A 24,305-nucleotide genomic window follows, 5' to 3' on the forward strand; every position below is an offset into this window, starting at 1 on the left:
TGGCGAATGGGGTCGGCTCAATAAAATTATTGGTAAAATAAAATTGATTTGTTGTAAAATAAAATTGATTTGCTGTAAAATTAAATCAGGTTTGCACTTGCAGTTCCTGGTTCTGAGGAGCTGGGGCAGGCTGGAATTGGGAATAGGGATTGGGATTGGGAATTGGGAATTAGAAATTGGAATTGGGAATTGGAATTGGGAATTGGGATTGGGGATTGGGGATGGGGATTGGGAATTGGGAATTAGAAATTGGGACTTGGGAATTAGAAATTGGAAATTGGAATTGGGAATTGGGATTGGGATTGGGATTGGGAATTGGGAATTAGAAATTGGAATTGGGAATTGGGATTGGGATTGGGAATTGGGATGCAGAGATCCTCAGGGATCTGCCTTTCCTGAGGATTGGACTTCACCTCTGGCCCCAAATCCCCCAAAATTTTCAGGGGGAATTTGGGAGGATTTGGAGGGAGCTTAGGGGTAATTTGGGGGGAAATTTGGAGGAATTTGGGGAGAATTTTTGGGGATTAAACCCGCAGCCAGAGCCAGCCCCAAGCTCCGTGCTGGTGGCTCCCCCCCAGGTCGTTCTCCCATCCACGGGAATATTTTTGGTTTTAATTGGGAAAGGGAAACTGAGGCAGGCGCAGCTTTCTCCAGAGAGAAGCTGGGTTTAATTCCCTTCACGCTGACAAAGGGAAACTGAGGCAGGCTCAGAGCTGGGGCAAACTGAAGTGGTGATGCCTTGGGAAGGCTGAGCTAGAGCAGAAGACTCACTAATTAGTCAAAATTCAAATTAAAATTCATTAAAATTTGAATTAAAATTGATTAAAATTAGAATTAAAATTTGAATTAAAATTAGTTAAATTTGGAATTAAAATTAGTAAAATTTGGAATTAAAATTAGTTTAAATTCTAATTAAAATTAGTTAAAATTCGAATTAAACTTAGTTAAAATTCGAATTAAAATTGGTTTAAATCAGAATTAAAATTACTTAAAATTGGAAATAAAATTAGTTAAAATCAGAATTAAAATGAGTTAAAATTAGAATTATGTTTTGGGTGGTCCCAAACTGGGTCGGTGGTCTCGAATTGGGTCAGTGGTCTCGAATGGATTGACAACGTGCAGGTGCTGGGCGTTGTTCCACTGGGTTCAATATGGTCCGATTATCATTAATATAATATAATATAATATAATATAATATAATATAATATAAGTTATGTTATGTTATGTTATGTTATGTTATCCTAACAATAATTATAATTATCATGATAATTATCATTATCATTGTCATTATCATTATCATTATATATTTATAAAATAATTATTTGCTCCTCTTCTTTCTACAAATATATTTATAGAAATTTGTATTTATAAAAATAATATATATATTTAAAATTATATAGATAAATAGCCCCGCTGCTTTCTACATATATATATATATATATATATGTTTATTTATTTATTTATTTAATATATTTATTTATTTTTTATATATTAAAATATATATATATATGTATACACGCACTGGGGACACGCTGGGGACAGCTCTGGGGCAGAGCTAGAAATAATCTGAATTTCTGTATTCTATATCCAAATTTCCATATTCAATATCCGAATTTCCATATTCTGTATTCGAATTTCTGCATCCCATATTCTATATCCGGTTTTCAGGGGTGGATTTGGGGTTTTCAGGGACAGATTTGGGGTTTTTAAGGGTGGATTTGGGGATTTTTAGAGATGGTTTTCGGGGTTTTTCAGGATGGATTTGGGGTTTTCAGGATGGATTTGGGGTTTTCAGGGGTGGATTTGGGTTTTCAGGGGTGGATTTGGGGATTTTTAGAGATGGTTTTCGGGGTTTTTCAGGATGGATTTGGGGTTTTCAGGGACGGATTTGGGGTTTTTAAGGGTGGATTTGGGGATTTTTAGAGATGGTTTTCGGGGTTTTTCAGGATGGATTTGGGTTTTCAGGGGTGGATTTGGGGATTTTTAGAGATGGTTTTCGGGGTTTTTCAGGATGGATTTGGGGTTTTCAGGGGTGGATTTGGGTTTTCAGGGGTGGATTTGGGGATTTTTAGAGACGGTTTTCGGGGTTTTTCAGGATGGATTTGGGGGTTCTCAGGGGTGGATTTAGGGTTTTTTAGAGATGGATTTGGGGGTTCTCAGGGGTGGATTGGGGGGTTCTCAGGGGTGGATAATGCCCTAACGTGCAGCTTGTCCCATGGCCACCTCCTCGGGACACACGATCCTTGGGGCTCCTGCTTTATTCCGGCACGGTAAGCTAATAGCAGGAAAATATTCCAGGCATTTGGGATTTCGGCTCGGCAGCTGAGCAGGAGCCGGCCCCGAGCCGGGCTCCCCGCGGGGCTCCGCTGCAGCCTCGGGGTGCGGGCTCAGGGTGGGGGGAAACAGGGCACAAGTCAGGGGTTCTCGGGGTCTGGGGCAACAGGGACAGGGGTTTTGGGGTGCAAGGGATTGGGGCACAAGGATCCTGGGGTGCAGGGGGTTGGGGCACAGAGATCCTGGGGTGCAGGGGACTGGGGCACAGAGATCCTGGGGTGCAGGGGGTTGGGACACACGGATGCGGGGATGCAGGGGATTGGGGTACAGAGATCCTGGGGTGCAGTGGGTTGGGACACAGAGATCCTGGGGTGCAGGGGATTGGGGCACACGGATCCTGGAGTGCAAAGGATTGGGGCACAGAGATCCTGGAGTGCAAGGGATTGGGGCACAGAGATCCTGGAGTGCAAGGGATTGGGGCACAGAGATCCTGGGGTGCAAGGGATTGGGGCACAGAGATCCTGGGGTGCAGGGGATTGGGGCACACGGATGCGGGGATGCAGGGGATTGGGGCACACGGATCCCGGCGTGCAGGGGCTCGGATGGCGCGGCTGCCGGGATGCTGGGGGTCGCGCTGGGATGCTGGGGGTCAGATCCGTGCCTGCCGGGGCGCGCAGAGCTGCCGGCGCCTCGGCCGCCCGCTGCCCCTCTGGCCGGAGCGCAGCGCGCCCCTCGCCATCCCCGCTCCGCTCCGCCCCGCCGCGCCTCGGGGGCGGGCTGTGGGCGGTGGGCGGTGGGAAGCGGGGGGGCAGCCCCAGCCCAGGCCCCGGCCGCGGCCCCGGCCCCGGCCCCGGCCCCAGCCCCAGCCCGGCCCCAGCCCCCGCCGCCCGCCCGGGGCCGCCGCGCCGCCCCGCATTGTCCGGGCGGCAGCGCAGGATGCGGCGCCCGGCACGGCCTCCCGGGCTGCGCTAACGGCCCCGCCGGCATGAGGAGGTGAGTGCGGGCCGGGCTGGGCCGGGGAGATGCGGGGCGGCCCGGCCGAGCATCCCCCGCGCTGCCCGGGCCGCGGATCCCGCCCCGCCGGTGCCGCTTTGGGGAGAAGCGGTCGAGCCGCGCAGCGCGGAGGGGTCGGGGAGGGCTCCCAGGAAGCCGGGTGGGAACGGGGAACGGGGAACGGGGAACGGGGCAGCCCCCGCTGCCTCGGCCTGTGGCCGTCCCCTCCCTCCCTGCTCCCCCCCGAAAGGGTGCGGGGAGCTGCGGGGGACGCGCTCCCGGGGTCCCGGGAGGTGTCGGCTGCGAGGGGAGCCCCCGAGGGACTGACCTAATCCTGAGCCTAAGCCTAACTGGAGCCCAGAGGGTGCGCACATTGCGGTGGATTGTCCGTCCGTCCGTCCGTCCGTCCGTGCATCCATCATCCATCCATCCCTCTCCCCCTCCCTCCCTCCCTCCCTCACCCCCAGGAACAATGCCGGCTCCCACAGCCGCACGTCAAGCGCACGCCGGAGCGCTCGCCTTCAAAACACTCGCGGCATTGAGGGGCTGAAGGGGATTTTTAAATGGAAGCTTTGCCTGAAAACTCTTTTTTTCTTTTTTTCTTTTTTTTTTTTTGGTTCTTTTGTTTTGTCCTTTTTTTTTTTTTTTTTTTTTTTTGGAAGTGGGCATTTTTCACTCAGGGGAAAAGAACATCAGGAAGGGTTTAAAATCACTTTATGCTGTGTAGAAATCCTCCTGGGTTTGGAGGCGCCATGTGCTGCTTCACATCACTCCTAGTTTGACTCCGGCACCCCAAAATTTACCATTACCATTGAACAGATCCTGGTTTTGTGACACATTTCGGGTGTGGAACGCAATTTTGGGCAGAATTTGGGTGTTTGACGAGGACGTGGAGGGTGCGGGGCACTCTGATGGCTCCGGCTGGATTTCCTGGTGGGAATTGATGAGGTTTCTGCCAGGGCTCCCCTTGTGGGTGCTCCCGGCGCCTGTTTGCTCCCGAGGTGCTTCTGAATTAAACATTTCAGTGGGGGCCGAGGCCTGGCAGTTGTTTATCCCGTTAAACATTTGTTTTAGCTCCCTCCAGCAGAAGTGTGTTGACATTTTCTCTTGGGGGACTGCCGGGATAATGAATGGCACGTACGGGATTGTGTTCCCTGGAAAGCCACGGGAAGGGTTTTGTGCTCACCAGCTCTCCCCACTCACAATTCCTGGAGCAGGGGAGGGTTTCCAGCTCTTCCAGCTGGGAATTCCTGGAGCAGGGAAGGGTTTCCAGCTCTTCCAGCTGGGAATTCCTGGAGCAGGGGAGGGTTTCCAGCTCTTCCAGCTGGGAATTCCTGGAGCAGGGATGGGTTTTCAGCTCTTCCAGCTGGGAATTCCTGGAGCGGGGATGGGTTTTCAGCTCTTCCAGCTTTTTCCGCTCTTCCAGCTGGGAATTCCTGGAGCAGGGAAGGATTTTCAGCTCTCCCTACTCACCAGTCCTGGAGCAGGGAAGGATTTTTAGCTCTTGCAGCTGGGAATTCCTGGGGTAGGGAAGGGTTTTCAGCTCTTCCGTTTGGGAATTCCTGGAGCAGGGAAGGATTTTCAGGGAAATTGTTCCTTGCAATAACATAAACACCCAGGGCTGAATCCATCCCAGATCCCAGGGGAACGGGCTCGGTGTTTACACCCACGCAGCTCTCCTTTCGATGTGTTATTGATGATGAAAATACCAATTCCTTATAAGTTAGTACTCGCTGTAAATGCAGATATATTTGTTTTATTGCCCACAGCTGCGCTCTCTCTCCCTGCTCCGTGTTTTGGGGAGGGGAAGGAGAGAGCCTGGTGGGTTTTGGGGTATTTGGGGCAGCAGCCACCGGCTCTGTCCCCTCATTCCCCTGCAGCAGGGAAAGGGAAACAGCCTCTGGCTGTCCCTGCTCGGAATTCCTGGAGCAGGGAAAGGTTTCCAGCTCTTCCATTTGGGAATTCTTGGAGCAGGGAAGGATTTTCAGCTCTTCCATTTGGGAATTCCTGGAGCAGGGAAGGATTTTCGGCTCTTCCGTTTGGGAATTCCTGGAGCAGGGAAGGGTTTTGTGCTCACCAGTTGTCCCCACTCACAGTTCCTGGGGCAGGGAAGGGTTTCCAGCTCTTCCATTTGGGAATTCCTGGAGCAGGGAAGGATTTTCAGCTCTTCCAGCTGGGAATTCCTGGAGCAGGGACGGGTTCTGTGGCCGCCTTTGTTCTCCCGCCGGGCCCCGCTGCATTCTTCCCTTTTGCCATTATCATTGGGGTGAACCGGAGCGGCGCGTTGTGTACCATATGGATCATGTTAACAATTGCTTATCTGGAGCCGGTGTTTTCTCCTCGCTCCCTCCTCCCCTCCCTCCCTCCTTCCTTTTCCCAGCCCTTTTTCCCCTCCCGAGGGCTGGGCTGGGGCTTTGGCAGCATCTTGGCTTTGGTGCTGCTCCTGGAACCCAAACCTTCGCCGTGTCCTGTCAGAGCTCCTTAATTTCCCGGGGAAAACGTGGAATAAACGCTGAGAAATCGCCAAAGATTTACCCTGGGTGCCCTCCCCAGGGTGGGGATTCCCTCCCCGGGGTGACATTACCTCCCCAGGCTGGGTGCCCTCCCCAGGGTTGGGGTCCCTTCCCCAGGCTGTGTGCCCTCCCCAGGGTGGGGATTCCCTCCCCAGGGTTGGGGTACCCTCCCTAGGGATGGGTGCCCTCCCCAGGGTTGGGGTCCCTTCCCCAGGCTGTGTGCCCTCCCCAGGGTGGGGATTCCCTCCCCAGGGTTGGGGTGCCCTCCCTCCCACGGCCATGCCGGGCTCCCTGAGCGGTGGGATGAGGAATCCAGTTGCTGAAGAGGCCAGCGTGGCTCCCAGCCCAGGGGTGAGCTCCCGCCTGCTGCAGCTCCCTCCCTTCTCTTGGTTTGGTGGCCGGGTCTGACCCCGGTGCTGCTTTGCCTGTTCACACCGACTGACCCGAGCAGGCGCTGTGGTTTTCCCAAAGCTCCCAGATCCCTGTCAAAGCGCCTGGATAAGCTGCCTGAAAGTTCTGAGCCCTCAGCCCACATCCAACCTCCGCTCCCAGCAGCCACAGGAGGAGGAAATCCTAAAAGTTGGGTTTCTTTTTGGGGGGTGAAAACAGCGTGGCCGGGGGTCACTCCGTTCTTTTGGCATCCTCCCAGCTGAGGAGGTATTCCTGAGGATAGGAATGCCACAAACAGCCCAACATTGCCCTTGCTCCGCTCTTTGCTTTTCCAATGGTTTGGCCTTCCTGCAGCTCCCTGCTTGGGTCTGCAGGGAGATGGGCTCCATGGGGGGAGCAGAAATCCCTCAGCCCAGCACTGGCAGCAGCTTGGAGTGAGGATGCCTGGGGGGAATTTCCCCCCAGAGGCCATCAGTGCCTCCGGAGAAGCCCTGGTGACCCTTGTGTGACGCTGACCCCCTTGTGAGCACCCCTCACTTCTCTTTTTTGAGCGGTTCCGTGGCTGGAGGGAGCTTGGCCGCTTGACAGGGCTGTCCCGAGGCTCCTTTTGTCACCCCAGCACAAATCCCAGCTGGAATTTTGCAGCATTCAGGTAAAGCTTGAGGCTGCTCCTCATCCTCTTCCTCCCTCCCCTGCTCCTGCAGACAGCTCCAGCTCTGCTGGGATGGATCTTTGTCTTGTCCAGTTTTTAGCCAAAAACAAAAACAAACAAACAAAAAAACCCCAAGATGTTTTCTTTCTTTTTTGGGCACGGAGGGTGGTGCTGATAACTCGTGTGTTTGCCAGCAGCGTGGTGCCCTGGCTTGGGAAAGCTCCTGCCGTGCTGCTGGTGGTACTGGTGGTACTGGGAGTGGGACACAAGTCCCAGTTCCAGTCTAAGGGAGCTGCCGGGCCTAAATCCCAGGAGTCCTGAGCAGTTCCCACTGCTGGCTCAGCAGCCAAGCTCTCCCCAGTGCCAGCCACGGCAATTCCCAGTTCTGGAAACCAATTTATCGCCTTGCAAACTTCTGCCACGGTGAGCTGGTTGCCACAATGACTCCTGGAATGCTGGTTTTGGTTTTCCCTTCGGAACTGGGTCGGCAGTGTCGTGGGGGGATTCTCCCCTTTCTTTCTTCAGAGTCCTGAGTGGGATCCTGGATCTTTTCCTGCCCCGGGAGTGCCACCCTTGATGTGCAGAGGGTGCTGCTCCCAGCAGGAGTCAGCTCCAGCTCTCCCCAGCAAAGTTTATTTTGCTATTTTTACAGCTGAGGGTGCTGTAAAAGCTCCCCTGGCCTGGTGTCCCAGCAGCAGCTGGAGTTAACACCAGTTCAATTGTCCCCAGGCCCTGGGTCACTTATCAGCAGCCCCAGATCTTTATGGTGGCCCTGATAAAGCCACTGAGGCCTTGGGAGAGAGCTGGAGGATGCCAGGGAGAGGTTTTCCTCCTGCCTCCTTTCTCCTGAGCACAGCTCGAGCTGGGGAAAAGCAGAAATGTTTAACTCCAGTGATGCCAGCATGGTGGTGGTGATGCCCTGGGGCCCTGCCCTGGGCTGGGATGCTGGGCGTGTCCCTGGAGCAGGATTTTGGGGTGTCCTCCCCAGGTGGAATGTCAGAGTGTCCTCTGTGGGCAGGATGGTAACCCCTCATCCCCAGGGTGGGGTGCTGGGGTGTCCTCCCTGGAGTGTCCTCCCTGGATGCAGATGTGGAGGTTTTCTCCCTGGTCAGGATTTGAGGTGTCCTCCCTGGACTGGGGCGCTGAGATTTCCTCCCTGGTCAAGATGTTGGGATCCCCTCCCTGGTGAGGATGTTGGGGTCTCCTCCCTGGTCAGGATGTTGGGGTGCCCTCCTTGGATCGAGATCCTGGGGTCTCCTCCCTGGTCAGAATGCTGAGATTTCCTCCCTGGCTGGGGTGCTGGGGTCTCCTCCCTGGCTGGGATCACGGGGTGCCCTCCCCAGGCTTGGGGTGCCCTCCCCAGGGTGGAGATTCCCTCCCCAGGGTTGGGGTGCCCTCCCCAGGGTTGGGGTGCCCTCCCCAGGGTGGGAATTCCCTCCCCAGGGTTGGGGTGCCCTCCCCAGGGTGGGAATTCCCTCCCCAGGGTTGGGGTGCCCTCCCCAGGGTGGGGATTCCCTCCCCAGGGTTGGGGTGCCCTCCCCAGGGTGGGAATTCCCTCCCCAGGGTTGGGGTGCCCTCCCCAGGGTGGGAATTCCCTCCCCAGGGTGGGAATTCCCTCCCCAGGGTTGGGGTGCCCTCCCCAGGGTGGGGATTCCCTCCCCAGGGTTGGGGTGCCCTCCCCAGGGTGGGAATTCCCTCTCCAGAGCTGGGGCCGATCCATGACAATCTCTATTACAGAACACGCTGCTCTTTTATATCTTAGCTCGCTGCAGGTTGAATTGGTTGGTCCTTTAATTAAAACACCATCACCGCTGGCTAATTAAGAAACCACCCTTTGGTAAACAAATCTCCATAGCGCAGTCCACGTGTTCACAGCACATCGGGTGCAGCAAGATAAGAATGATTTCTCATTCTCTCCTCTGATCTTCTCTCTGACTTTCCCCAGAGCGATGCCTGGGGAAGTTTTGTGTTTCTCTGAGAGCTGCTGCCACCACACTTGACTCCGGTGGCCGTGTCCTGCCGCTCCTGGAGCGGGATAATGTGGCTCTAATTGATGCTGAGAGGGCTAATGGCCACGGAAATGTGGAATTAAAGGCCAGGGGTGACGGGGGTTGAGTGTGCTCCGGAGGGCTCGTCCTGCTCGGCCCTCCAGGAGGGTGCCAAGGGGGGGCTCCGCTCCTGCCTGCGTCCTCCTGAGCACAGCTCGGAAAAGCAGGAATGGCTGGTTCATTCCAGTGGTGCCAGCGTGGTGGGGGGCCTTGCCCTGCGCTGGGATAGCGGGGGGCGTCCCTGGAGCAGGATTTTGGGGAGTCCCTGGAGCAGGATTGTGCATTGTCCTCACCAGGCAGGATTTTGGGGTGTCCCTGGAGCAGGATTTTGGGGAGTCCCTGGAGCAGGACTGTGCATTGTCCTCACCAGGCAGGATTTTGGGGAGTTCCTGGAGCAGGATTGTGCATTGTCCTCACCAGGCAGGATTTTGGGGAGTCCCTGGAGCAGGATTTTGGGGTGTCCCTGGAGCAGGATTGTGCATTGTCCTCACCAGGCAGGATTTTGGGGTGTCCCTGGAGCAGGATTTTGGGGTGTCCCTGGAGCAGGATTGTGCATTGTCCTCACCAGGCAGAATTTTGGGGAGTCCCTGGAGCAGGATTGTGCATTGTCCTCACCAGGCAGGATTTTGACGAGTCCCTGGAGCAGGATTGTGCATTGTCATCACCAGGCAGGATTTTGGGGCGTCCCTGGAGCAGGATTTTGGGGAGTCCCTGGAGCAGGACTGTGCACTGTCCTCACCAGGCAGGATTTTGGGGTGTCCCTGGAGCAGGATTTTGGGGTGTCCCTGGAGCAGGACTGTGCATTGTCCTCACCAGGCAGGATTTTGAGGTGTCCCTGGAGCAGGATTTTGGGGTGTCCCTGGAGCAGGATTTTGGGGAGTCCCTGGAGCAGGATTGTGCATTGTCCTCACCAGGCAGGATTTTGGGGTGTCCCTGGAGCAGGATTTTGGGGTGTCCCTGGAGCAGGATTGTGCATTGTCCTCACCAGGCAGGATTTTGTGGTGTCCATGGAGCAGGATTGTGCATTGTCCTCACCAGGCAGGATTTTGGGATGTGTCCCTATACCAGGATTTTGGGGTGTGTTTCTGGAGCAGGATTTTGGGGAGTCCCTGGAGCAGGATTTTGGGGTGTGTTCCTGGAGTAGGATTTTGGGGTGTCCTCCCTAGGCTGATGCCTTGTGCAGGCTGACCTAGAGCAGAGGCTGGACGGATTTAGAGAATAAAGCAGGGATTTATGAAAAGGATCTCCTCAAAGGATCCACCTTGGGCAGCACACGAGCCCAGCCAGGGCTGCACCCAAGATGGACCCAAATGGTCACAAAATGAACCCAAAACGAACCCAAAAAGAACCCAAAATGGTCACAAACTGGATAACATAATATAACATAAATACAAGCCCTGTGACAGAGATATTAAATATAATTATATATAAATATAAACAGAAATAAATAAATAGGCATGTAAATCATATTTATGTACTAGAATTATAATATATTACAATAAATGTATGAAATAAATATAAATAATATATTATATAATATATAATTATAACTATATGATAATAAATATATAGAAATAGAGATATACTGTAGATAAAATGTAAATATAATATCGAAATATATTATATATGAATATATAATTCTATTATAATTGCCTTATAATCCATGCAACCCCAGGCTGTAGAAGGCTGGTGCTGCAGGGGAGGAAGCTCCAAACGTGGCACAGGGTCCCCAAAATCCATCCAGAGGCCGCCACAGCCTCGGGCGTGGATGAAGGCAGCAGTGTCAGCAAAGAAAGGAGCCAAAAAAAAAAAAGGAACTTCTGGAAAATCCATTAGTGAATGGAGGGCAGGAGGGAGCTGGGCTTTTCAGGCGGTGTTCAGAAAGGAATCCGCGAGTCAAAAGGCTTGTGAAAACAAAAGGCACAGAGAGAGGCCTCCAGCACCGTGTGCTGCGGCTGGGATGGGTCCCCAGGGGCTGGGACGGATCCGTCAGGGCTGGGGTGGGGCTGGGATGGGGATTGGAATGGGATCCATCATCCTGCAGGGCTGGGATGGGATCCATCATCCTGCAGGGCTGGGATGGGGATTGGAATGGGATCCACAATCCTGCAGGGATCCATCATCCTGCAGGGCTGGGATGGGGCTGGGATGGGGATTGGAATGGGATCCACAATCCTGCAGGGATGGGATGAGGACTGGAATGGGATCCACAATCCTGCAGGGATCCATCATCCTGCAGGGCTGGGATGGGGCTGGGATGGGGATTGGAATGGGATCCATCATCCTGCAGGGATGAGATGGGGCTGGGGACTGGAACGGGGACTGGAATGGGATCCATCATCCTGCAGGGCTGGGATGGGATCCATCATCCTGCAGGGCTGGGATGAGGACTGGAATGGGATCCATCATCCTGCAGGGATCCATCATCCTGCAGGGCTGGGATGGGGCTGGGATGGGGATTGGAATGGGATCCATCATCCTGCAGGGCTGGGATGGGATCCATCATCCTGCAGGGCTGGGATGGGGATGGGGACTGGAACGGGATCCATCAGGGCTGGGATGGGGACTGGAACATCCTACAGGGCTGAGACCAAAACGCCCACAGCTGGGTGGGGATGCTGTGGCACCAGAACACCCACAGCTGGATGCTGTGGCACCAGAACACCCACAGCTGGATGCTGTGGCACCAGAACACCCACAGCTGGACGATTTGGGACCAGAACACCCACAGCTGGGTGCTGTGGGACCAGAACACCCACAGCTGGATGCTGTGGGACCAGAACACCCACAGCTGGATGCTGTGGCACCAGAACACCCACAGCTGGATGCTGTGGGACCAGAACACCCACAGCTGGATGATTTGGGACCAGAACATCCACAGCTGGATGATTTGGCACCAGAACACCCACAGCTGGATGCTGTGGCACCAGAACACCCACAGCTGGATGCTGTGGGACCAGAACACCCACAGCTGGGTGGGAGGGCAGGCGCTGGGCAGCAGGGTGCTGGGCTCGGGGGATAATGGATAATTTGGAATTAATGCTCGTTTTGGAGCAGGACTGAGGCAGCTCCATCTCCCAGGTGCTGCCAGGCCCAAAGGAGTCTCTGAGCAGTCTCATGCTGGGCTCCTGGGGTGATGCAGGAGATCTCAGTGGCCCGAAGAGTCCGGGAGAGCTGGAGATGTCAGGGAAAGTAGAAATGGCAAAAAGAGACTGGGTTTCTAAACTTTTTAAGGTCCATTTTTACTAGGTCTGCTTTATTTTATTTAGTTCTGTTTCATTTTATTCCACTTCTTGGTATTTTATTCAATTTTATTTTATTGCATTTCATTATTCCTTTATTTTATGATTTTATTTTATCTTATTTTCTTTAATTTCATTTTTACTTTATTTTGTACTTTTATTTTATCTTTTTTCTTTAATTTAATTTTATTTTATTCTAGTCTATATTATTTTACTTTATTCTGTTTTATATTTTATTTTATATTTAACTTTATTCTACTTTATTCCATTTTATTTTATATATTTTATTTTATTTTATTTTATTTTATTTTATTTTATTTTATTTTATTCCATTTATTTTATTTTATTTTATTTTATTTTATTTTATTTATTTTTTTCCTCCCACCTGCCTTCCCTTGAACTGCCGACCAAAACCCCTCAAGTCCACTTCTTGCGCCACCTCCTCGCGACCCCCACCCGGATTTTCCCTCATCCCGGGATTCCCAGGCCACGGATCCTTTCCCAGCGCTCTGGGGTCGGTCCTGATGGGCCGGGCTCAGCTGGGACGGACAGACGGGGACACGGAGAGACGGACGGACAGACGGAGAGATGGAGAGATGGACAGACGAAGAGGCAGAGAGACGGACAGGCGGACGGACGGACAGATGGACAGACAGGCAGACAGACGGACAGATGGACAGACAGGCAGACGGACAGATGGCCAGACGGAGAGGCAGAGAGATGGACAGACAGACAGGCAGACGGACAGAGAGATGGAGAGACGGACAGATGGACGGACAGACAGACGGATAGACAGATGGACGGACAGACAGAAATATGGACAGATAGACAGACGGACAGATGGACAGACGGAGAGATAGATGGAGAGACGGACAGACAGACAGATGGGCAGACAGAGAGATGGACAGACGGACAGGCGGACGGAGGGCCAGACGGACAGACGGACAGCGGCCCGTCGCGGCCGCGCTGGTGTCCGGCTGATCTCTGGGTGCCCGTGGAGCCCGGGAGGAGCCCGGGATGGGGACAGGGCCCAGCCCCCTCTGCCACGCGTGCCCTGAGCCGGCCCCGGTGGCACCGGTGCCACCCCGCGGTGTCACCGCGGCTCCCCGCGGCTTTGCCGAGCGCCCGGAACCTTCTGGAGAGAACTCCGTGTTGGGAGGAACCCTGCCCGGCGGGACGCTCACAGCCCTGGCGGGGGCTGCGGTGACACGGGTGGGTTGTGACAGCCCCGGTGTCACCGGTGGGCTGGGATACCTCTGGTGCCACGGGTGGGTTGTGACATCCTTGGTGTGACAGGTGGGTTGTGACAGCCCTGATGTCACGGGTGGATTGTGACACCTCTGGTGTCACGAGTGGGCTGTGATATCTCTGGTGTCATGGTCGGGTTGTGACATCCCTGTTGTCACCAGTGGGCTGTGATATTTCTGGTGACACAGGTGGGTTGTGACATCCCCAGTGTCACGGGTGGGTTGTGTCACCCCTGGTGTCACAGGGGGATTGTGGCACCCCTGGTGTCACCAGGTGGGTTGTGTCACCCCTGGTGACACAGGTGGGTTGTGTCACCCCTGGTGTCACCAGGTGGATTGTGTCACCCCTGGTGACACCAGGTGGGTTGTGACATTTCTGGTGTCACGGGTGGATTGTGTCACCCCTGGTGTCACCAGGTGGGTTGTGTCAGCCCTGGTGTCACGGGTGGATTGTGGCACCCCTGGTGTCATGGGGGGATTGTGGCACCCCTTTTGTCACCAGTGGGCTGTGATATTTCTGGTGACACCAGGTGGGTTGTGACATCCCCGGTGTCACGGGTGGGTTGTGACATTTCTGGTGACACCAGGTGGATTGTGACACCCCTGGTGTCACGGGGGGATTGTGTCACCCCTGGTGTCACCAGGTGGGTTGTGTCACCCCTGGTGTCACGGGTGGGTTGTATCACCCCTGGTGTCACGGGGGGATTGTGTCACCCCTGGTGTCACGGGGGGATTGTGTCACCCCTGGTGTCACCAGGTGGATTGTGTCACCCCTGGTGACACCAGGTGGGTTGTGTCACCCCTGGTGTCACGGGGGGATTGTGGCACCCCCGGTGTCACGGGGGGATTGTGGCACCCCCAGTGTCACCAGGTGGGTTGTGTCACCCCTGGTGTCACGGGTGGATTGTGGCACCCCTGATGTCACGGGGGGATTGTGTCACCCCCGGTGTCACGGGTGGATTGTGGCACCCCCGGTGTCACGGGGGGATTGTGTCACCCCTGGTGTCACGGGGGGATTGTGTCACCCCTGGTGTCACGGGGGGATTGTGTCACCCCTGGTGTCACGGGGGGATTGTGTCACCCCTGGTGTCACGGGGGGATTGTGGCACCCCTGGTGTCACGGGGGGATTGTGGCACCCCCGGTGTCACCAGGTGGGTTTCGTTCCACAGAAGACAGGACGCAGCCTTGAGCCGTGCCACGGGAAGTTTTGGTTGGGTGTCAGGAGAAAGTTCTTTACAGAAAGGTGAGAAAGTTCTGGAATGTTCTGCCCGGGGAGGTGGTGCAGTCACCACCCCTGGAGGTGTTTACCAAAGCCTGGATGTGGCGCTGGGTGCCAGGGTTGAGTTGAGGTGTTGGGGCTGGCCTGGACTCGATGATCTTGAAGCTCTCTTCCAACCCAGTGATTCGGTGAATTCGGTGAATTCGGTGAATTCCGAGATTCTGTGCTCAGTGGGCTTTGGAAAAATCCTCCAAGCTCAGCAGAGGAGGAGCCAGCAGCAGCTAAGCTGGCGTGACAGCGGCGAGGTGACCACAGAGCTGGGGGTGACCACGGAGCTGTGGGTGACCATGGATCTTGGATGACCATGGAGCTGTGGATGACCACGGACCCTGGATGACCACGGAGCTGTGGATGACCATGAAGCTGTGGATGACCACGGAGCTGTGGATGACCACGGACCCTGGGTGACCACGGAGCTGTGGATGACCATGAAGCTGTGGATGACCACGGAGCAGTGGATGACCATGGACCCTGGGTGACCACGGAGCTGTGGATGACCATGAAGCTGTGGATGACCACAGACCCTGGGTGACCACGGAGCTGTGGATGACCATGAAGCTGTGGATGACCACGGACCCTGGGTGACCACGGAGCTGTGGCTTGGCAGCTCAGCCTGGCATCCAAGCACTGGGATGTTCCTTGGGAATGCTCCACGGATGCTCCTTGGCCATGGGCTGCCCAAAGGGGTGAGACCCATCTGGGTCACTCCCCCCGTGAGCCAGCCCCTCTTCCTGGCACTCAGGGGAATTAGGCTGCGTTTAAAGCCCAGCTTTGGTGCATCCTCAGCCTGGATGTGAATTTGGCTGCGTTTAAAGCCCAGTTTTAGTGCCTCCTCAGCCTGGATGTGAATTTGGCTGTGTTTAAAGCCCAGTTTTAGTTCCTCCTCAGCCTGGATGTGAATTTGGCTGCGTTTAAAGCCCAGCTTTAAACGTGGTGCATCCTCAGCCTGGACGTGTTTGCTCCTCTCTGCTATTTTCCCCTCCAAACCCATCCCAGTCCCCTCTTGATCCCCCCAGGGCTGTGGGGTCACCCCCGCCACCTGCAGATGCTGCCTGGGGCTCGCTCCACCGGGATTTTTTCCCCAGAGTTTCGACCCCCCCACCCTCAGCCCCGCGTGCGTGGGGCTGGGGAACGAGCGCGAGAACCTTTCACACCGGCGTGCGAAGGCGTAACGGGTGTGTAAACCTGCACACAGGGGCCGAGGGCGAGCTGTCCCCGCTCCAACAAAGCTCCGTGATGCCGTCCTGCATCCCACGGCCCCGTGGCTGGAGCTGCTCCCGGGGGGCGGTGGGGGGGTCGGCAGCGCACCCCATCCCCACGCCGAGCCGTTGGACACCCTCAGCGGTGCGCCCGCTAAAAAAAACCCGAACAAAAGCCCAGTTCAGACTCGCTGCTGAATAGATTAACAAGATTTCCATAATTAGGGCGGGCGGGAACAATGGGATTCTCCCTGCCCAGCCCCCCCGGCCGCCTTTGTCTTGCGCTGGGGATAATGGGCAGCAGCGAGGGTGGGAACCGGCCCGGCCATTTGGTCACTGGACAGTAATTTTCTCACACTGCCAAGGGGAGCATTGAAACATCTGTCCCGCTCCGCCGCTCATTCACGTCCCATTTCAACCCTGACAACTCCTCCCTGCCCGCCGCCCTCCCCCCTCGCTGGGTTTTCCAGCTTTTCCATGGATTTGGTTTGGGTTTTTTGGTTTTATTTTCCCCTTCTCGCCTCTTTAAGGTGTTGGTGGGCCGGAGCTTGCAAAGCTGCGCCTTCCCCCGAGCAGCTCTGGGATCCGGGGTTGGGAAGGCTGGCTGGAGGAGCTGTGCCCTTGTGGTGGGCTTCCAACCACACCCCGTGGCATTGGCCACCCTCCTCCAGGCTTCTGGAGGAGCAATTCCGTCCCTGGGCCCAGCTCCGGGTGTGATTTTTAGCTGCTGCCTGGGCAGTGGGGCTCATCGCTGTGGTGGGCTGCTGCTCCCTGCCCCCAAGAGCCTGGGAGTGCCCCTGGGATTTGCTGGTTGTGCTGGTGGCCAGCTGCGGTCAGACACCTCCCCTGGGGTCCCCAAATCCCCGAGCACTGGGCACTTGCAGCCTGACATTTCCAGGGGGCAGAAGCAGCAGCAGCACTCTGCACCCGCCGAGCGAGGATGGAAACTCCCGGTGGTTTAATCCCTTTAAAAAATATAAATATCGAGGAAAATGCCCTTATTCATCACATGAATCCTCATTCCCATTCCTCACAGAACCAGCCAAATGCTCGTTTTTCCCTTTGGAGCTCCCGGGTACCTTAGCCCCGTGCCAAACCAGCCCCACGGGCAGCTCCAGGAGGATCCCCTGTGTCTTTATCCGTCAGGAGCGCTTGGACAACGCTGGAAAATTCAGGAGGAGGAGGAGAGATCACCCCACACGGGGCTGAATCCTCTCGAGGAAGCTTGATATCCAAAGTGGAAGCACAAGTGCCCCATAAATCAATTAAAGCATTAAATAATCTGATTGTGCAGAGTGGCTTAAAGGGAGTGGGACAGGAGGTCCCCCCCTGACACCCCCCGAAATTATTGTTGTCACTGATAATGAAGGGATGGGACCATGGTCAGGCTAAGAAGGATTTATTGCTCAGCCAAACCTCAGCCTCAGAGGCTGGGAGATTTTAAAGGAGTAAGCAGTCGGTTGTAGCTCGAGAGTAGTCACAAGTTTTCTCCTTCCGAGGCAGTATAGAACTTTCTACTTTAATGAATAGATGCTGCAAGGTTTATTTTGGTTTTCTGGCCTTTCTTTCACTTATTTCTACTGCAGTGAGGATGCTTTTAGGCTAATAGTCTAAAGTCTAATAGGCTTCTGTCTCACGTGTACACATTTGTTTTTATTATAACTTCTAAAATCTTAGCTTATTCTATGCAACCACGCCCCTACATTATAAATCTTTCACCATCTTATTAATAATTTCTCACTCAAGGCATATTCTTTCTTACAAATGTAGAAACATTATCAGAAACATGAGTTTATGGTTTTTCTGCTTAGTTGTACGATTGATTTTTCAGCTTAATGGTGCAATTCTGCGTATTGTGTTTTTATCAATCCAAACGTCTCTCAAGGCTGCAAATCAAAGCTGTGGAAGTTTTTGTTTTTTCCCATTCTCACACCCCGAGGTGCTGCACATGGGGTTGGGGGGGGGACAGTGGGGTGGGGACAGGGGACACTGCCACCACCCTCAGGAGCCCATGGAGCAAGAGGCAGAGACACCAACCTCAGCAGGAGGTGCCCATGGTCAAGAGGGTTTTAGAGTGGAAGAATTCCTTCACAGAAAGCGTTGGATTGGACATCAGGGCTGTGGTGGTGTCACCATGCCTGGAGGGACAGCTGGACGTGGCACTCAGTGCTCCGGTCTGGGTGACGAGGACTTGTCAAAGCTTGGGTGATCTTGAAGGTCCTTGCTGACCTCGATGGTCCTGTGGACATCCAGAGTTAGCTGGAGCAGGGGTTCACAGCCCGGGGGTGTGGTGGGGTAAGGACAGGGCAGCGCGGCAGGATTTGGGGACGCTCCGTGCACAGCTCCCGCTCCGCTGCTCTCACCTGCGCTGTCCCGTCCCCACAGGTCTGTCGAAGATGCACTGGTCACCAGAGCATGCCCAGTCCCTGAACCAGTGGCCGGAGCAGCACCTGGACGTCTCCTCCACGACCTCCTCACCGGCCCACAAGTCCGAGCTGTACCCCAGCACCCGCCAGCGCTTCAACTACGCCTGGGCCAACGACGACATCTCGGCGCTGACGGCCTCCAACCTCCTCAAGAGGTACGCCGAGAAGTACTCGGGGGTGCTGGACGCGCCCTACGAGCGCCCGGCACTCGGCACCTATGGGGATGGCGCCTTCGGCCCCGTTAACGGGCAGAAGGGGGACGGCGAGCCCTGGCCGGGGGCGCACGGCTCTGACGGCACCTACCCCCTGACCCCCATCCACGATGGGCTGGCGGGTGCCAAGGCCGTGGTGCCACCCGCCGTCCCTGCCGGCAGCGGGGCCATCGGGCTGGGCGGCTCCCCGGTGGTGTCGGCCAACCTCAGCGACCCCGTGTACGCCGGGAACTCCTGCGGGGCGGCCGCTGCCGGCTCTGGGGCGCTCGGGGCGTCTCAGGAGTACCCCTCAGGCTATGGTGGCACCTACTTGCCCTCCGGCTACTGCGCCCAGCCAGGGGCAGCGCTGCCCCCCCCGCACCCCCCCGGCCTCCACAGCTCAGGGCTCCTGCAGCCTCCGCACGCCTCGCCCGCCCTGGTGCCGGGCTACGGCTCCTCGGGCCCCATGTACAACTATGCCAGCGGCAGCTACCCGCCCCAGCCGGGCTACGGGGGCATCCACCCGCCCCACCCCTCTGCCTCCTACTTGCCCTCGGGCATCGCAGCGCCCACCCCCATCCCAGCCCCGCCGCCCTCCGCCCGCCCGCCGGGGGTCCCTGGCTATGGCTACCAGGGTGCCGGGCTGGGCGCCCTGGCCGTGCCGCCCCTGGGCACCGAGGCGGCGGGCACGCTGAAGAGGAAGGCGTTTGACATCGGCGGGGAGGATGACGGGGAGGGCAGGTACAGGAAATACAGCTACGAGCAGCCAAAGTCCCCCTACCCCCTGTCGGACAACGGCGAGTGCCGGGGCAACGGCTTCAGCAGCAGCGGCGAGTCCCCCCAGGTGGCCTTCAAGCCCGGGAAGCGGCCAGCGGGAGCCGGGAGCGCCGAAGAGCACGGCGGCAAGTACGGTGGGCAGCAGATGAAGGGGATGGTGTCACCATCCTACGGTGCCAGGGACACTCCCCTGCGGCCGGCAGAGCCCTTCGAGAAGTTCAGCCCCCCTCTCGCCAACGGGGAGCGGGCGGCCGAGCCGGGACCCCCCTTCCCGCTGCGGCTGCCCCCCAAAGCTCTGGTGTTCGGCGGCGCCGCGCTGGAGGAGCAGCCCAAGAACGTCGACCCGCTGCTCCTGGAGCTGGTCAACACCAAGGTGGTGGAGCGGGGCCCGCCGGTGCAGTGGTCGGACATCGCCGGGCAGGTGTCGGTGAAGGCGGCCATCGAGGAGGAGCTGCTGTGGCCCATCCTGCGGCCCGGCTCCTACAGCGGCGCGAGCCACCCGCTGCGGACCCTGCTGCTGTTCGGGCCCCGCGGCACGGGGAAGACGCTGCTGAGCCGCTGCATCTCCACCCAGCTGGGCTCCACCCTGCTGAGGCTCAGCGGCACCGCGCTGCTGTCCACCTGGAAGGCCGAAGCCGAGAAGATCCTCCAGACCGTGTTCTTCGTGGCCAACTGCCGGCAGCCCTCCGTGGTGCTCATCACCGAGGCCGAATCCTTGCTGGCGGCGCGGGCGGGCGAGGACGGCGGCCAAGCGAGCAACCTCAAATCCCAGCTCCTCTCCTACCTGGACAACGTGGCTACCTCATCCGAGCACAACGTGGTGGTCATCGGCACCACGGCGCGGCCCGGCAGCATGGACGAGGCGTCGCACCGGCGCTTCGGCACGCGGCTGTACGTGGCGCCGCCGGACGGCGAGGCGCGGCGCCACATCCTGCGCCAGGCCCTGGCCCAGCAGAGCTGCTGCCTGAGCGAGCGCGAGCTGGCGGCCCTGGCGCAACGCACCGAGAGCTTCTCCGGCGCCGAGCTGCTGCGCCTCTGCCAGCACGCCGGGGTCGCCGCGCGCCGCGCGCTGCCGGGACCCCCCACCTCCTACCAGGACCTGGAGAAGGCGTTCTGCAAGGTGCGCCCTGCCGTGTCCCAGAAGGAGCTGGACTTGTTCCTGGAGTGGGATAAGATGTACGGCACCAGGCACTGATGGGGGTCGGACCCCGAGGCCGTGGGGGGGACAGACCCCAAGGCTGTGAGGACAGACCCCAAAGCTGTGAGGACAGACCCCAAGGCCCTGGGGACAGACCCCAAGGCTATGGGGACAAACCCCAAGGCCGCGGGGATGGACCCCAAGGTTGCAGGGACAGACCCCGAGGCCGTGGGGATGGACCCCAAAGCTGTGAGGACGGACCCCGAGGCCGTGGGGAGAGACCCCAAGGGTGCGAGGACAAACCCCAAGGCCACTGGGACAGATCCCAAGGTTGTGAGGACAAACCCTGAGGCCACGGGGACAGACTGGACCCCAAGGCCACGAGGACAGACCCCCAGGCCATGGAGGTGTACCCTAAGGCTGCAGGGACGGACCCCAAGGCTGTGGGGACAGACCCCAAAGCTGTGGGGACAGACCCCAAGGCTGCAGGGATGGACCCCAAGGCTGCAGGGACGGACCCCAAGGCCGTGGGGACAAATCCCAAGGCCACGGGGACGGATTTGGGACACGGATTGGGGTCCTTGGGGGCTCTGGTTCTCTCCGTGGGGTCGGATCCCTACCCGCAGCCCCGCCGGCAGCAGCGCATACCTCACCTCTCCTCCTTGGGGCTCACCCAGGGATTTTCCCCGCCGTGCTCCTCGGGGAGCCTCTCCCACCACTCAGGATAAGCTATTTATTATTTTCCTGCCCCTCCGTGCTTGGAGCGGCGGCGCCAGTGGGGCCGGAGGCGCCCCGGGAGGTTCCCGGCGTCGGGATCCGCTCCAGCGCCGGATTCGGGAGCTCCCCGTCCGCCCCAAAGCTTTATTGTGGATTTTTTTGTTGTTGTTGTTGATTGATTTTATTATTGCCAACAGAAATACCTCGGGTGTCTTTGGAGCCCCTTCTCACCTTGATCAGGGAAAGGGGGAGCTGGGGGAGACGCCCAAAACCAGGGAATTTCACCCCAAAACAAGGAGGTTGCACCCCAAACCAGGGGGTTAGACCCCAAACCAATGGGTTACACCCCAAAACCAGGGGGTTTTGGAGTAAAATGCTGTAGATTGTTGAATATCCTAGACTTGGGTTTTTATTTTTGTAAGGTCCGTAGTATTTTTTGTTTGTTTGTTTGTTTTTCTTTTTTAACTACTCAGGAAAAGAATTACCTCAGAAAAACTAAAGAATGTTTTTTTAAAAACACTTTTTATCTTCTCAGAAAAGGAAAAAAGGAGATTTTTTTAAGAGTTTTCCGACCTGGGACAAAGCTGCCTCCTGCATTTGCTTCCAAAGGGGGTGAAGAAAGGAAGAAATAAAAGGAAAAAATAAACTTGAAGCTGTTACAAAGATGAGATTTGAATGTATTTCAGGTGCTTTCCACATATATTATGCCATAATTTTATTTGAAATTTTGTTTCTTAACATCGTTTATCGTAGAGTTTGGTGGAGTAACGTGTCTTCAATGGAAAGTTTAGTGCTGTAGCTTGGGAGCTGTCGCTGGCACCACTTTTTGGAGCAAATTGGGCAAATCCCCCCTTTCCCCTCCCCCCCCAAAAAAATAAAATAAAGCCCAGCAGGGCTGAGCCAAGGGCTTTGCACAGAGCATGAACCCCCAGCCCAACCACTGGCCCCTCTTTGCATCATGGTGGGGGTTTTCCCCATTTAAAAAAAAAAGGTAATTTTAATTATTTTTAAAGGCTCTAAAGGCCCCCCTCCCTTAGAGCAGCCCCCCCAAACCTCAGGGTCTGCATGTGCAGAGAGAACAGATCCCTCACAGGGGCTGCCCCCAGAGGTGTCTGCCAGGTTTTTTCCCAATTTTTCCTAATTTTTCCCAAATTTTCCCAATTTTTCCCGATTTTCCCAATTTTTCCCGATTTTTCCCTATTTTTCCCGATTTTTCCCATTTTTCCCAGTTCCCTATTGCATCCAGGGCATTACCCCTTTGCCTCCCACCTCCAAAAAGTCGTGCTGGGTTCCTGAAGACTTATTATTATAATTATTATTATTATCCTATTTGTACACTCTCTGTAACCATTTCTACCTCATTTTGCAACATATTGTACATGAAAGTATTTAATTCATGTCTTATTGATGTCTGAGACAGACAAGCTCTAGGGCTGGGATGGTCTACCTCAAGAAATGCTGTATTTTAAAAAAGAAAAAAAAAATGGAAAAAAAAAAAAGAAAAAGTATTACACAGTATTAAAGAGATTACCTGAACAACTCCTGTCCTCGGGGCGCTGCAAAGACTCCTGGGGGGCTCCTGGGGGGGGGTCCAGGCGGTTTTTGGGACCCCAGGGGGGGTTTGGGAGCGATGGGGAAGGGTGGGAGGGCGGGCAGGGGTCCCGGGGGGCAGCTGGGGACCCCCGGGCTGGGAGGGGACACCCCTGGGCAGGGGAGATCCAGAAGGATCCAGCCTTCTCTTGGGACCCCCCCGAGGGGAATAAAGGGCTGAGGGCTCCTCCTTCCTCATCCTCATCCCGCAGCAAAGGGCGGCCGGGCTCCTCTCTGCTGCCAGCGTGGGGGTTTTGGGGGGAGATCCGGGGAAATCCAAGGAGATCCAGGGAAATCCCGGGAGATCCGGGGAAATTCAGGGGAATTCAGGGAAATCCAGAGAGATCCAGGGAGATCCAAGGAGATCCAGGGAAATCCCGGGAGATCCGGGGAAATTCAGGGGAATTCAGGGAAATCCAGAGAGATCCAGGGAGATCCGGGGAAATCCAAGGAGATCCAGGGAAATCCCAGGAGATCTGGGGCTATCCAGGGAAATAGCAGTTTGTCACCAGGGAAATCCAGGGAGATCCAGGGAGATCCAGGGAGATCCAGGGAAATTGCACTTTGCGTTCGGTCTGTCCCCATGTCCCTACAGCGCCAAATTCGGTGCCCAGGTTGGCAATTTGGGAATGCCAGGAGGGGCAGGTGCCACAGCCGTGGGAGGCGACCCGGGGACGAGGGACCCGGGCCAGGGAGCTCGGCCTGGAGCTGCTCTGTGAGGTCAGGGCGGTTCCACGTTGCTGGGACACCCCGGCGCCCCGAGGGGCAGCGAATCCACGCGGGCACCCGGGCGATGCTGGCCCCGCTGGGCCTCGCCCTGCTCCTGCTGGCCCTGGGTGGCCGCGCCGATGACACGGTGGCCGCCACCGTGGGCCGGCACAGCATGGGCCGCATCGCCGAGCTGCTGGCCAGCTCCGAGTGCCAGCAGCTGCAGGCAGAGCTGAACGGCCCCGCGGAGGAGCTGGAGGAGCCGGGGGCTCTCCCCGAGGGGGAGAAGCTCGCCCGCCGCGGCGCCCGGGGATGCTCGGAAGCGCTGCGGCGCTGGCTGGCGACCGCAGGAGAAGCGACCACCTGGGACCGCCTGGTGCTTGCCCTGCGCCACATCGGGCGCTCCGACATCGCCCGGGAGCTGGGCAAAAACCTCAACCAAGACCGGAGCCTGGAGCTGCGCAGGAACGTGGAGGGATACAGGCGGAGCGTGCAGCATCTCAGCTCGGCGCAGCTGCGGAGCGCGGGCCCGCGGGGCTGGAGGGCTCCCCTGCCCGGGGATCTGCTCTTCGAGCGCCGCCCGCCCCCCCGCTACAGCCGCGGCCTCCTGGGCTGGGTCCGCCCCGTGCTCCTGGGCGTCCTGGGAGCCTTCCTCAGCTCCGCGCTCCTCGCGGGCGCCGCGATGTATTTCTGCCACTGGAGGAGGCTCCTGGGCGCCTGATGCTGGCCTGGCACCAACCCGCGCGGCTCCCAGGAGCTGCCGGAGGGAAAGCGAGACCCAGTAAAGCCTCGCGGGGGGATTTGGCATCCCGAGACGGGCTCTGTGTGCTCTCCTGGGCAGGGAGGGGCTGCTCATCCTTCCTCAGCTCCCTGCTCCTCGCGGGCGCCGCGGTGTGTTTGTGCCACTGGAGGAGGCTCCC

The 24,305-nt window shown here is 56.6% G+C and overlaps 2 protein-coding genes across 2 annotated transcripts; both read left to right on the plus strand.

Moving 5' to 3' along the window:
• The first annotated feature begins 2,858 nt into the window (after positions 1-2,858).
• Positions 2,859-20,448, plus strand: FIGNL2 (fidgetin like 2). The gene is made up of 2 exons (XM_068212055.1): positions 2,859-3,267; positions 18,224-20,448. The coding sequence occupies exon 2, from the start codon at positions 18,235-18,237 to the stop codon at positions 20,425-20,427; it is 2,193 nt and encodes a 730-aa protein (XP_068068156.1). The 5' UTR covers positions 2,859-3,267; positions 18,224-18,234; the 3' UTR covers positions 20,428-20,448.
• Positions 20,449-20,562: 114 nt separating this feature from the next.
• TMDD1 (transmembrane and death domain 1) lies at positions 20,563-24,181 on the plus strand. Its single transcript, XM_068212736.1, has 2 exons — positions 20,563-20,659; positions 23,403-24,181. Exons 1-2 carry the CDS (start codon positions 20,563-20,565, stop codon positions 24,104-24,106), a joined length of 801 nt encoding a protein of 266 aa, XP_068068837.1. The 3' UTR covers positions 24,107-24,181.
• The last annotated feature ends 124 nt before the right edge of the window (positions 24,182-24,305 follow it).

Source organism: Anomalospiza imberbis, chromosome 22 (genome assembly GCF_031753505.1).
Source record: "Anomalospiza imberbis isolate Cuckoo-Finch-1a 21T00152 chromosome 22, ASM3175350v1, whole genome shotgun sequence".
Classification (NCBI taxonomy): domain Eukaryota; kingdom Metazoa; phylum Chordata; class Aves; order Passeriformes; family Viduidae; genus Anomalospiza; species Anomalospiza imberbis.